General features: G+C 28.9%; 1 protein-coding gene across 1 annotated transcript; it reads left to right on the top strand.

Annotated features, from left to right (window-relative positions):
* The first annotated feature begins 7,402 nt into the window (after window positions 1-7,402).
* LOC130975592 (sugar carrier protein C-like) lies at window positions 7,403-8,993 on the top strand. Its single transcript, XM_057900363.1, has 2 exons — window positions 7,403-7,524; window positions 7,580-8,993. Exons 1-2 carry the CDS (start codon window positions 7,403-7,405, stop codon window positions 8,991-8,993), a joined length of 1,536 nt encoding a protein of 511 aa, XP_057756346.1.
* The last annotated feature ends 6,518 nt before the right edge of the window (window positions 8,994-15,511 follow it).

Here is a 15,511-nt window from a genome sequence, read left to right as displayed (position 1 = left end):
ACAACCCATATAGTTCGTTGCAGATTCTAACTAATGACTAAACTACTTCGACTGCTTAGTGCTTATTGCAATGCTTGTATTGGTTAGTCTAGTATGAAAGACAAGTTTAAGTTTCTGTTTCTATTAATTGCCACTGCAATAACAGCTTTTAGAACATGCGAGGATGTTTCCTCCTCTTTCTCCTTCACTAATCCGTCTTCTTGATCAGGTAAGAAAAAATCTGCTAAACTACTAAAACTCTATCATAAAATTGTGAAAGAATAAGAAAAGAAGAATATATGAGTAACTTCGTACCTTTCAATCTTTAGATTTCGGGTATGGACAGAGCGAAATAGGGCTCTATATCCTACTCCGGTTAAGCGGCACAGGGTTGTAAACCGTACTTGATCATTGGGTAGTGCCCGACCTGAGTAAAGTTGTAGTGATCCCTCCTACCGAAAGGAGTTTCGAAGAGGTCCAATGGTACGCTCCGTGCCTGGTCTACAATACATGAACTACCAGTTCAATTTGAAAGTTATAAACATACCGGATGGTTCAATAAAAAGCACTTGAAAACGAGCGACCATAATATTCTAAGACTGCCTCATTTCGAAACCGGATTCGCTACTTTTTTAGTCTCCCTACGCTATTCTATTAGGAATTTCCTTGGTTTCTCGATCAAATTATATTTTTTCATTGATTGAATTGAATTATATTATTAAGGTAAAATTAAATATATATAAAGTATTGATTTAAAAAAAGATAAAAACAAATAAAGAGAAGATAAGAACAACTAAAAATAAAATAAAATAATAAAAACTAAAATTGTAACTAAATTTATGTATTTTGTTGGGCTAAATTTGTGGATAACGAGACTTCTTTATTGTTGTCATGGGCTGGAAGATGTCAATAATCCAATGAAATATAAAGTATATAAAATAATTTTTAATTATTTTTAATATCCATTTTAATTATATAACATATTTAAAATATTTTTAATAAATAATAATATATTATTTCTAAACTCATTTTAAAAATTTATACTAAGAATAAGATTAAATATGTTGACATGTGATAATATTTAAGTATATTTAAATATGTATAAAAAATAATTTTTTTTATTAAAATATAATTGAATACAATAGACACATATATCAGATGAATACCAATAAATATTGTGTCTAAAATATGTTTGACAGACACATACGATAACGTAACTCAGCTAATTATTCTTGCTTGATAGTTAATTATAATGTCTACACTCTAGACTACTTTTCCTATACATTGATTACATATATCTAAATTATTCTAAAGTGATGATATATAATATATAAAGGTGCATGTACATGCATGGTTTAAAGAATACATACCCTACGTACTTTATATATAATAATATTTAGGCACCTTATTTTATTTGGAAGGAGGAGTTAAGTACCTTTGATTAGATTGTATAGGTGTTGTACGTGCATGATATATTATTCTTTAATGAAAATGAAATGAATATAATGGTAAGTGATGATGATGAATAATGTGTGTAATGAGAATGCAGGGCATATTTGGGATATGTGAAGTGTGAAGTGTGAAGTGTGAAGTGGTAGGGTTATTGGTCTCCACGCACACACACCAATCTCTTGTTAGCACACCAAAAGATCCTTGCGTAATTTTTAAACTAAGGTTAAGGTTGTACTTGTACTTGCACTTATTATTTGTTATAGTACGATAAACAAAGTTTTGTGTTTTTATAAAAAATCAGTTATTAAATTAATTATTATATATATTGTTTTATGTATTTTTAATATAAATTTTATATTTTAATATATATTTTATATGAATGTATAATTAATTTGGTAATAATTGAGACAATAATCTAAAATAAATTTAATATCTGTAATTTTGTGTCGCCTAGCTATAACACCTATAATTATATATTTATTGTATTTAATATATATTATCTAATTATTCAAACGATAAACATGATGCATTGGTTAGGAGAGGGTGGGCATTATTGGAGAGGTGTCTTGTCTTTTCTAGGTTTAATTTAATGCAAGGTACAAAATTAAAGAACTCAAACAAAAATAAAAGAAAAATAATTAATAGAATCTGAAATGTGAAAATGACTTTAATTTCATTCAATCAATTAGGAATTTAATTAGGACGATATATCTAGAACTGGAAGAACTACTACCTAGTCTACCATGTTAATAAATATATACTACTCCTAAGTCCTGAAAGTCCAAGTGATTTTGATTTGAATGTGGAGAATTATTCACAGTAAGAAGTATCACCCGACACAATAACATGAACAAGTTAGGTCATTGGCATGGGTTTTGTTGCTCAAAATGTTAATAAGGAAAATTCAGGAACCCCTAACTTTAAAACACAAAAAGGGAAGTGAGCATATAGGGAATTTTCTTTTCCATATAAAAATATAGTTGTAAAAAGTACGGTTAAGAATTTATAATATATACCAATATATCAATATTAACTACTTTAGAGTCTAGTATTTATAATTTAAAAAGTAGGGTTAAGAATTTATAATTTAGAATATAAAAAATATAATTGTAAGATTTTTTTTTTGGGCAGCAGAATTTTGCGTATAAATCTTACTCTGTTGTCTATATTATTAAACTTTAGATTCTTAATGATAAAAATTGGGTTTATAACTTTATACAATAAAAATGTTAAAAATCTACATTTATAAAAGAGCTCTCACATTATTGTCAATTTCATCATCTATGTTGGTTCTTTAAGAATTTAAATATTCTTTTTTCATCTAAGATAATCCTAATTTCATACGAAAGTCACAATTTAGTTCTTTTTTTTTTTGTTTGAAAGTTTTATATGGTACGGTACCTTTGAGGTGCATTCTTTATGGAACTTGAAAGTATATGAAAATGTTTGCAGTTGAACATAAATCTTAACATAAAGGTTTATTAGTCTTTTTGTTTTTGTGAACATAAATCTAAAAGAGAAACTCAGTAAAAAAAAAGACAGAACAATGAAGAAGCTCCTAAACTATACTGTTCATAAGTAAAGGAAGCAAGGTAGGTGATACTGGCTTCATAGTTATTTTGGACTCTAAATTAAGCCATCCAGTGAGACACGGGATCTGCACTTTCTTTAATTAGCACAAAACGCAGCTATCAAATATATAATAATATTCAATTGTGATGTCATCTTTTTTTATATTTATACTCATACTTATTAATTATACTTATATGACAATATTTTTATACATATGGAGTTTTTTTTGAAATAAAATAAAACTGAGGGGACCATGTATTCTCAGAATCTCTAATAAGCTTTACTACCAATGAAACCAACTCGCTTTATTTGAGGGGCTCTGGGCACAACAGTAATAATAATGTCAACTAATTAATTATATATCTTACAAAGAAAAAGGACATTTATTTGAATAGAAAGGGTGCAAGTATCTAAATAAATGGTCTGCTGGCTCCATTTGGGTAATTATCCTTTATTTGTTAAAAATAAAAAAGAAATGATGACTCAATAGGTTCAGCCAAACTTAACTAAAGTTAACACAAAGTCATGATGCCAGTGCATTAATGTTGGCAGATAGAGAATAATATTGTTTTTGAAATAACATATACTAATATTGTTTTTGAAATATTAAATTAATATACTTTTATATTTTTTTAAAAGTGATAAAAAGAAATTAATAAAAAAATTTCATTGTTTTATCAGTTTTTAAAAATATATTTTTTACTATTTTATTTTTTAAAAATTTTGTGTAAAAAAATAAAGATAAATTAAATTTTTATAATTCATTCTATTTTATATTTAACTTATATTATTATTATTAAATAAATATAAAAATATTAAAAAATGTTAGGAGGTTAATATGTTTTAATAATATTATTAGCAAACACTTTAGATTAATAATGCTTTATTTTTATATTATTAAGATTTAAGATTTAGGTTTAGAATTTAGTATTAATCAAGTGTTTGTTAAAAAATAAATTTTGTTAATCATGTAGCATATTCCGGCATAAGAAGCCAATATATTAATAAAAATAATAGAAAATTAGTTAGTATTATTTTAAATATAACGTAAATGTAAAGAAAAATATTATTCACCGACATTTTTCTCTTTTTAATTTGATGTTTAAAATTAAAAGACTTTTAATTTAGTCCCTAAATTTAGGTCTAAACAACGAAAATCATTAAAATTTAAAATAAAAATTACAAAATAATCAATTTTATATACTTTAATATTTTTATTATCACTATTTGAGTTTTATTTTTAAATTAATATACTAAGATATTTTAATTTGTTATTGTTTATTAAAATCTTTTATTCATTATTTATTTAAATCTAGAAAATACAAGAGTACTTATACATTAAAATTAATGCTAATTAAGTCTAATACATTTTTATATAAAGTTATTATTATAATTGAGAATTGGTGAGTCTAATTTAACTTTACTTATGAGCTAGATGAGAAATGTCTCATATTTATAATTTTTTTTAGAAATATTCCAAAAATGATAATGTAAAGTATGAACATTTATAAATAAGTGGTCTAATAATAGATTGAGAGAGCCTAACTCAACTCAACAAATTTTATGAAAAATATCTTATATTTATAATCTCTTTATAAATAGGTGACTCAAGAATATTAGATTAATAAGTTTTAATATTATATTTAAATTAAAAGTAAATAAACGTAACTCAATTTCAAAAATTAATTATAAGGTGAATAATATTTAATTAATTAAGTGTCGAAACTTCATTGGCCAGTTTCATAATCAAGTAATGGGAGTAACACTTTATATAGTTTCAGTACTGATCCGTTGGAGTATATAAACTATAAATATAATTAATTAAATTGCTGTGAGTTAATTTTTATTTTATTAAAAAAAAAGAGAAGGAGCCTACTTTTATATATATATATATATATATATATATGTATATATGGGAAAAAAACTTAAAAATTTTATTATTGCAAATCTCACATCTCTCAATAATAATTTTAAAGCCTACTTATATATGTAAATTGTCCAAGCATGGTCTCTCAGCTTGAAGTTTTTTTCTCCATATTCCTCAAACAAATAATACCCTATACCCACAACTTGGAGAATTTTGAAGCATCAAAGAGAAAAGAAAATGGTCAAAGCAACCAAGCATATGTCATTGGTCTACGCATAATCATAACGGAGAAGAAAATAATATTTAAAATTTCTTTTAGGCTTCTTTTGATTATATTTATACATATTTATTTCTTTAACGAATACATCTTTTGTGTATATATAATATAGAAAAAATTTTAAATATGTCAATAATACCAATATTTCAGTTATTTTAACTGTTAATTTTAATTAATATATATTATATATATTTTTTATAATTTAAATTAATAATTAAAATACCAATATTTTTTAGTACACTTAAAACTCTTTTTATAATATATAGATCCATGTTTTCCTTTTCAAATAAAGTTATCTGCTTATGTGTCAAAATTATTTTTGCCTTTAATTTTTCTAACTCCTTTGCCTTTTTTCTGATTGGGGCCTCACTAACAAAGTCGTCTCATCTACCTTGAGGAGGATCAAAAGTACCTCAAATAAGCCACTCTTAGAGTGGTCCACTATTTATATATATAGGATCATTTTATTTATTTTGTTCCTACCCCAAGGCATGGTAAAACAAATATAATTCACAAAACATGCAGATATTATATTTTTGTGGATTATGACGTTCAAGCATTACCTTTTTTTTTTTTTTTTCATCACATTGTGATTGCTTCATATCTAAAGGAATCATAATATTTAAGGTAAAGTTATTGTTTAATTGGTCATCATTTTTTTATTGTATTTTATATATAGAGAGAGTTCAAAATATAATATAAATTGTGAATGTTAAGCCTAGGCTTTGTCCATTTCTAGTTTCATATTTTATTTTCGTGTCTTTGATATATGTTATATAATATTATAATCTATCCACTGATATAGGTTATATATATTTAGTTTTAGAGTGTTAATGTATAATTATTTATATGTTTCTATCTGATAGTTTAGATTTTTATAATAAATAATTTTATAACATAATATTAACATTTTTATAATTAAAAAATCTAATATTTATTTCTTATTTTCTCAAAAATAAATTTAAGATAACACAAACAAAAGAAAAAAAAATTATGCAAAGATTATGTACTCAAATCCCCAAAAAAAAAAAATCTTGCGTACAGGTACATAAATGATTTCATGATATGGATATTTGTCAATTTGAATATTAGCATACACTTACATGTGTTATTTCATTAAAGGATTAGATTAAGACTTAATTAGTAAATTAATCTCTCAAAACATATATACACACAGGCAAATACACCAGTTTAGTATCTGAAAAGTTTATAACATCAACTTTGTCCCTAGCCAATATATATAATATATTATTTTAGTTTTTTACAAAAATATAACTTTAATTTAGTTACAAAAATATATACATCAGAGTCATTTAGTCATTATAAAGTATTAAAGAATATCTACTTTTCTATATTATTTTTTTTCTACAATTTCTTCTGTTTGTAAATATTATTTGAGAATTTTTTTTTCTTGTTGTTTTGTTGTTTTGGCTTTTGAATATTGTATTTTTTTATTAAATAAAATATTATTATTTTTAGAAACTAATTAAATTGAAAATTTTTGGAATTTAAATTGATGTCATAAGTCTTTCGATGACTAAAATAACTCATATTAGTTTCACTTTTTGAGAAGGGATGGAACTGTTAATTTATTTTTAAACTATTTGGTTGGTTATTCTTTAAACTTTTTTGATAAATTTAAAAAATTAAATAAATTCATATATTTAAAAAATTTATAATTAAAACTCTAAATTTAAAAGATATTTTTTTTAATTTTTTTTAGTACTTTTGTTCTGATTATTATATTATCTTTGTCCCTATTGAAATTTATGTTAAAAGAAATTTTATATTAATTATTAAATTTAATATGAAACAATATTTATCTTATTATAAGTATTAAAACTAAAAATAAATAAAAAAACAAACTTAACATTAATAAATATTGATTATATATTTTTTAAAGCTAACCAAATAATTAATTACTAAATTAAAACTTAATTTTCTAAACATAAGTGAAATTATTAGTTTTGTTTTCAAAAATTAGTTAAAATAAAAAAGAATATTATTTATTTATTAATATTAATTATATAATAATAATAATAAACTAATAATATTATTTTTTTTTTAAAAATGGGGGGTCCATGGCACGTTAGCCCCCCCCCCCCCCCCCCCCTCCTCCTCCTCCTTAAATCCGTCAGTCCTTTCTCTTCTCTTCGTAGTCCCCCATATCTCTCCCTCATCACCAGATAAGACTAGTCCCCCATATCTCTCCCTCATCAACAGTGATTCCTTTTTCTTTCTCAATCACATATACAATGGCCGATGGACTCATTGGAGAGGGCTCTGCCAATGGAAAGCAATATCCGGGAAAACTGACTTTCCGGGCTCTTATGTCGTGTATCATTGCTGCGTTTGGAGGATTACTCAAAACCTGGCTGTCAAACGTGCAATACAGATTTTCAGATGGCTTCACGTTCAGCTTCTTTGCATAGAGGTGGAGTCACATCCATGAGTCCTTTCTTGAAGAAATTTTTTCCAAATGTCTATGCAAAGAAGCTGAACGTGAAGCCATCTGAAAATCTGTATTGCACGTTTGACAGCCAGGTTTTAACCATCTTTATATCCTCCCTGTATCTGGCTGCATTCGTGGCATCACTCTGCGCGTCTTCCATCACTCGAATCTTTGGAAGGCGTCTTACCATGTTGTCCGGCGGTATTCTGTTTCTCGCCGGTGCCGGTTTCAATGCCTTTGCTCAGAAAGTGTGGATGCTCATTGTTGGTCGCATGTTGCTTGGCTTCGGAATTGGATGTGCCAATCAGTCTGTTCCAATCTATGTGTCGGAGGTTGCTCCTCACAAATACAGAGGAGCCCTTAACATGATGTTCCAATTGGCCATCACCATTGGAATCTTTGTCGCCAACGTCCTCAACTGTTTCTTCGTCACGATGAATAACGGTGAAGGCTGGCGCTACAGCTTGGGTTTCGCGGCTGTCCCCGCCGTCATGATCGTCATCGGCGCAATCTTTCTCCCCGACTCGCCGAGCTCCTTGATCGAGCGTGGCAAAAATGAGAAAGCCAAGCAAGAACTGATAAAGATGAGAGGAACCACTGACGTGGACGAGGAATTCAACGACCTTGTTGAGGCTAGTGAATCGCCGAGGTCAGTGAAAAATCCATGGGCTACTCTCTTGAAGAGGCATTATAGGCCTCAACTCGTGATAGCCATAGCCATTCCTCTCTTCCAACAGCTCACCGGCGTGAATGTGATTACATTCTATGCTCCAGTTTTATTCAGAGCTGTTGGTTTTAGCAGTGAGCCTTCTTGTCTTCTGGCTTCTATGGTTATTGCAATTTTTAACGCACTCGCTACTTTTATTTTAATCTTCACTGTTAATAAAATTGGAAGGCGCAAGCTCTTTTTCGGAGGTGGTGCTCAAATGTTTATCTGTCAAATTGTGTTAACCACCGCCATAGCAAGTGAATTTGGAATCGATGGAAACCCAGAATCATTGACAACATTGTATGTGGTCTTTGTGGTGAGTTTTATATGCTTCTATGTGATGGGATTTGCATGGTCATGGGCTCCTCTTGGATGGTTAATTCCTCTATTTCCCCTTGAAGTCAGACCTGCAGCTCAGAGTATCATTGTGTCTGTTAGTATGATTTTCAATTTTGTGATTGCTCAAGTATTCACCTCCATGTTCTGCCACATAAAATTTGGCCTCTTCATCATCTTTGCTTTCTTTGTTTTGGTTATGAGTGGTTTTATTTATATATTTCTTCCTGAGATCAAAGGAGCTCCTATTGAAGTTGTATGGCAAAATCATTTTTATTGGAAGAAATTTGTCAAGTCTGCAAGTGCTGCAAGTGAAGAAGTTAATACGAACGTGGATAATTCATGTTGATTAGATCGTTTAAGATTATTCAATTTTAGCTTGAGTTTGTCTCTGTTGATTGTCTAAACTTTTTTTTTTTAATTAGGAAGTAAAAATGATTTAGACTTTACAATATAAAAGAATAGTTTAATACATCTTCTTGTAATATCTTTTTAATTAACAGTGACTAACATGATGAGTTAATACAATATCTTTTTCTTATTTCTTTATCATAATATTTTTTAATAAAAATTTATTTGTAGTTATTTTTATGTAAAATTAATAATAAAAAATTATTAAATAATAATTCAATAAAATTAGTTAAATTATTTAATAATTTATTATTATTAATTTTACATGAAAACATCATCAATTAAGTTTTTACCATTTTTTAACATTCCCATCAGAAAGAAAGAAAAATAATATTTTGGGGGGGGTTTATTAGGGTTATAGATACTTTCTATTTTCAGGCAAAGTTGTTTTTTCTGCTTTTTCATGTTAAGCTATTTTTGGAAAGGGCACATGTTGAGCAAGCACATACATGGCGCGTGTAAACCACCCCAGCATGTTTGCCATTCTCTATGAAGCAAAGAATATATTTTTTTTTTCAGACAAAAAGTGTACAAGTGTGATCCAAAGCAATAGGTATGAATGAATGAAGGGTGGTGGAAGTGTACGTCATGTGTGGATATGCATTATCATAAGCGGAGTGCACAAATGATTCAAGGAGGGAAAAAGAATTCACAACAAAGCAGAGAAAAACCAATCCTTTGCTGCCATATACCTACAAGTGAAATACAACTCAATTGATATTTAATTTTCTCGATAACCTAGAAGGAAAAGGAACAGTAGTCACTTTTTCGAGAAAATTTATAAGGGACACAGTTATTACAGTGTGTATAGGAGTTCCTCTAGCTGAGTATTCCGTACGGATCTTCTGCTTTTAATTTTGGATTAGGACTCCTATATATATTTTGGTAAAATAATTAAGGGTAAATATTAAATTAGTTTCTTATGTTTGAATGTAATTTTGTTTTAATTTTTAAAGTTTAAAGTATCATATTTGAATTTAAAAAAATTTTATTTAATTTTAATGTAGTTTTACATGGTCAAAATTAAATAATTAACAAAATATTTTATATAACAGCAATGTAAGAACAAAGTCGATAATCTGATAATCTGAAAAACAAGTACAAGTTCCAAAAGTATAAAATCAACCGTAAATGCATTAATACATTTATTTATCATTTTTTTTATAATTTAAATAAAATATTTTTTATAAAATTAATAATAAAAAATATTAAATAATTTTAATATTTTTTATTATTAATTTTACATGAAAACATCATCAAAGTTGTTTTTCCCATGCTTTTTCATGGTAAGCTATTTTTGGATTGGTCCCTATAGGTGCTTTCTATTTTCATGCAAAAGTTGTTCTGATTCCATAACTCTCCCCAATCCCCATCCCCAAATTAAAACATACTACTACTAAGCATGCCACCTCCATCTATCTCTATAAAACACTTTAATTTGAGCCTTCTTAATACTTTTAATTTATTTATATTTTGTGGCTGCACCTAATACACATGCACCCACCTAGCTAGGCTTATTATATATATCTGGGTTGTTGCTGTATCGTGTATATATAATTTCACTCGAGTAGTGCTACAGCTACGTACTGTATTACGTAATGCATATACTGTATACTATTTTATATCTATGAATTACAGTACTAGCTATTACTGCATGAATTAAATAATTTGGTTAAGTGTATATGTATGCATGATGATTGATGAACATGATGATCAAGTAGTCTAAGTTGTTGTACATCATTGTTGTAGATTTTTTTCATCATAAAACCTATGTAGCTGTGTATTTTATAGGACATCATTTCCCTTCTCTTTCACATTAACACTCTAAGTTTGACCAAACCCCTTCCATCTTTTGACGCTCTTCAATTATTGCTCCATCCCTCGACAATTACGACAAAAATCTTTCGCAATAATTACAACAAACTTAAATGTCAAACTTTTTTCCCCCCAAAATAAATCTCACCTTTTTTTTTGGGTTTTTAACTTTTTACGCATAAAAATTAAATTTAATTTTAAAATATTATCAATATAAAATAATTTTATTATACATATATTTAATTATCTTACATTGATCACTTAAATAATCATTCAAAATAATAAATATAATTAAACAAAAATTATACCCTTTCTATACTAAAATTAAACTAAAAAAATTACTGCATAAAATAATAAAGATAAATAAAAAAAAGATATTTGGTATATTTATTTCATAGGCATGCTCTGCGATCTAACAAATGGAAATGGATCCTCTCAATTGTTAAAAAAAATTGAGAGTATAAAATGTGATTTCTAATCTTTTATTATTTTTTTTATATTTATTTTTAGTCCCACTTATAAAATTAATGATAAAAGATCACACTTTACTCTCTTAATTATTAAAAAAAATTGAAAAGATCTATTTTCTTTCCTTAATGGCCCTACTATATGTGTTTTATTATATTTAATCTAATTGGAGCCAATTAGGAAAAGGTTGTAGGTCATTATCATCACTCTATATAAACAGACTGTTCAATGCAGTTTCTCTATTTGAGAATCTTTTCCCCTGTTGGTTTGTCAATTCCTTGTGGTTTTGTGCTTTGGGAATCTTGGATAATGAGTTGATTGTAGTTTATTATGCTTAATTGCTTATGCATTTTTAATCAGATTAATAAGCCATTAAGTTAAAACCCTTGATGTTTATGAGTAATGATATTTATCTTCTTAAATACTAAAAAAGTTTAACTAATGTGTATTCTTAAAACGGGTATGTCTAAAACGAGCTCAACGATTATGTGTTTATTGAATGAGCCACACTTATATAGGCCATTAGATCTTATTAAATGGAAATCAAAGGTTAATATAAAAGAAGAGTATTGATGGATTCTAATAGATATAGAATATCCTAGTACATAAATAAATGTTTTAAATGGCAATACTTTAATACACAATACTTTAAACGGTAATAGAATCTTATATTCTTAAATAATTAAATATAAAATATACAAGTATTTTTTATTTATTAAAATTAATTATTATGCAAATTTTTTTTATAATATTAAAAAATTATATTAAAATAATATTTTAAACTAAAACTAATATAAAAATATAAAATAATTAAAATTTTATTTTATATTACTTGACAAATAATTAGATTATTATATTTAAAATTTATTAACTAACTACGTTTATTAAAGATATTATTATATAATATAATTTTTTATAAAAATATTTTAAAAATATAATTTATTTTAAATATTATATATAATACATGAAAATATTAACGTTTTCATTTTTTTCAATTTTTTTTAGAAAAACAGAATAAATAATATAATTTTAAATACATACCTAAATAAAAAAGTTAATATTTTCATGTATTATATATAATTTTTTAAATAAATTTTACTTTTACAAATATTTTGATAAAAAATTACATGATATAATAATATATTTAACAAAGTTATTAGTTAATAAACTTTAAATATAATAATTTAATTATTTGTCAATTAATATAAAATAAATTTTAATTATTTTATATTTTATATTGTAGTTTAAAAAAACTTTAAAAACATATTTTATTATGGGATCATTTAATGGTCCAAACGTTCTGGAACCATCGAATCCTGTGCCCACTAAGTGGGGTCGGCTACATGAATCAAACGACACCATTGTGCTCTATCATGTATCATGTCTACAGAGAGACCGTTTACATGTAGATCTTGTTTGACCACCTCATGGATGGTCTTCTTATGTCTTCCTCTGCCTTTCGTCCCTTGTCCATCTTCCATCTTATCCACCATCCTGATTGGATGTTCTATCAGTTTTCTTTTCACATGTCCAAACCACCTGAGACGCGATTTAACTATCTTTTCCACAATGGGTGCTACTCCAACTCTCTCCCTTATATCTTCGTTCCTTATTTTATCCAATCGCGTATGACCACTCATCCATCTCAACGTCTTCATCTCTACCACACTCAGCTTATGTTCGTGCTCCCCTTTAACCGTCCAACACTCCGTACCATAAAGTATAGCCGGTCTTATAGCAGTGCGATAGAATTTACCTTTAAGTTTTAAAGGCACTTTTTTGTCGCATATAAAACCAGATGCACTCCGCCATTTTGACAAACCTGCTTGAATCTTATGATTTACATCCTGTTCAATCTTTCCGTTATCCTGTATGATGCACCCAAGATACTTAAAACTTTTAACTTTTCGTAGGATGTTTTCTCCAATCTTCACCTCTATATCAGGGTTTTTCCTTCTCAGACTGAACTTACATTCCATATATTCCGTCTTGCTACGGCTTATGCGCAGACCATACACTTCTAGAGCTTCTCTCCATAACTTCAACTTCTTATTTAGGTCTTCCCTTGACTCTCCCATAAGGACGATATCATCGGCAAAAAGCATGCACCATGGCACAGGCTCTTGGATGTGCTCTGTGAGCACTTCCAAGACTAATATGAAAAGATATGGACTTAAAGATGATCCCTGGTGTAATCCTATACCAATAGAAAATTTCTCTGTCACACTACCTTGAGTCTTCACACTAGTTGTGACCCCATCATACATGTCTTTAATTGTATGAATATATGCGATCCTTACTCTCCTCTTTTCTAAAACTTTTCATAAGATCTCCCTTGGTACTCTATCATACGCTTTTTCCAAATCAATAAACACCATATGTATATTCCTTTTATTACTACGATACCTCTCCATCATCCTTCTTAATAGGTATATCGCTTCAGTGGTAGATCTGCTTGGCATAAATCCAAATTGGTTCTCTGTTACTTGTGTCTCTTTTCTCAACCTCCGTTCTATCACCCTTTCCCATAACTTCATGGTATGACTCATAAGCTTGATCTCTCTATAGTTTTCGCAACTTTGTATATCCCCTTATTCTTGTAGATAGGTACCAAGGTGCTCTTTCTCCACTCATCATGCATCTTCTTTGACCTTAAAATCTCATTAAAAAGCTTGGTTAACCAGTTGATGCCTTTTTCTCCAAGTCCCTTCTAAACCTCAATCGGGATATTATCAGGTCCTACTGTCCTACCATTTTTCATCTGCTTTAGAGCCTCTTTTACCTCGAAGTCTCGAATCCTTCAATAGTAGTCAAAGTTTTGATCTTCTTCTCTTGTGCATAACCGACCAAGGCTCGGAAGAGTCTTCTATCCTTCATTAAATAACTCGTAGAAGTAGCTCTTCCACCTTTCATTTATTTTCTCCTCTTGACCCAACACCTCTCCATCCTTATCCTTTATGCACTTAACTTGATCCAAATCTCTCGTTCTTCTTTCACGGCTCTTTGCGATTCTATATATACATTTTTCTCCTTCTTTCGTACCCAAAGACTAGTAGAGACCCTCATATGCTCTTGTTCTTTCTTCACTTACAGCCACTTTTGTCTTTTTCTTAGCCGCCTTATATTTTTCCCAGTTATCTACGTTGCGGCATAAAAACTACTCTTTAAAGCACTTCCTTTTATCTTTATCTTTTCTTGTACATTCACATTCCACCACCAGGACTCATTGTCTCTTGGTCCTATTCATTTAGATTTTCACCAAAGCTTTCTTTTGCTGTTGTTCTAATAACTTCTGCCATCTCCGTCCACATCTCTTCCGCGCTTCTATTCCCATCCCACTTTTCCTCTTCTCCTACCCGTATTAGGAAGCTTCTTTGTTTCGCACCTTTCATCCGCCACCACCTCGTCCTTGGGTTCTTCGTATGATGTCTTTTCCTCAACTTTTGCTCAACGCAAAAATCCATGACGAGCACCCTATATTGTGTTGTCAAACTCTCTCATGGGATAATTTTACAATTAATGCAAAATTTTCGGTCGACTCTCCTCAACAAGAAGAAGTCGATTTGAGAGCTTGTCATGCCACTCTTATAGGTTATAAGATGTTCGTCTCTCTTTTTAAAACATGTATTTGCGATGAGAAGATCAAAGGTTGAGGAAAAGTCCAAAATAGTTTTACCCTCGGCATTGATCACCCCGAAATCATGGCCTCCGTGAATACTCCCATATCCAGTCACTTCTCTCCCAACATGGCCATTTAAATCTCCTCCTAAGAAAATCTTATCTCCCAAAGGTATGTCTTGAACCAAACTCTAGATCCTCCCAAAATCTTATCTTGTGTTGTTCATCCGAACCCACTTGCGGTGCATAGGCGCTAATCACATGGAAAGCACCTCCCTCCACTACAAGTTTGATAGAGATGATCCGATCTCCCACCCTCTTGACATCAACTACGTTCTTCTTCTACTGCTTATCTACAATTATTCCAACCACATTCCTATTTTTCACCTTTCCTGTATACCAAAGTTTGAAACCAGAAGTATTCAACTCCCTAGCCTTCGCACCAACCCACTTTGTTTCTTGTAGGCACATAATGTTAATCTTCCTCCTTGTCATGGTGTCCACCATCTCCATGGGCTTTCCTGTTAGAGTGCCTATGTTCCATGTCCCAAATCT

The sequence above is a fragment of the Arachis stenosperma genome, chromosome 4 (genome assembly GCF_014773155.1).
Source record: "Arachis stenosperma cultivar V10309 chromosome 4, arast.V10309.gnm1.PFL2, whole genome shotgun sequence".
NCBI classification, from domain to species: Eukaryota; Viridiplantae; Streptophyta; class Magnoliopsida; order Fabales; family Fabaceae; genus Arachis; species Arachis stenosperma.
This window is presented reverse-complemented; position numbering and strand designations above follow the sequence as displayed.

What these genes read in the sequence shown, in the direction of transcription:
- LOC130975592 (XM_057900363.1), top strand. Translation starts at nt 7,403, where the DNA reads ATGGCCGATGGACTCATTGGAGAGGGCTCTGCCAATGGAAAGCAATAT. An exon ending in GGATTACTCAAAACCTGGCT is followed by an intron (nt 7,525 to 7,579) that starts GTCAAACGTGCA and finishes TTCTTTGCATAG; the next exon opens with AGGTGGAGTCACATCCATGA.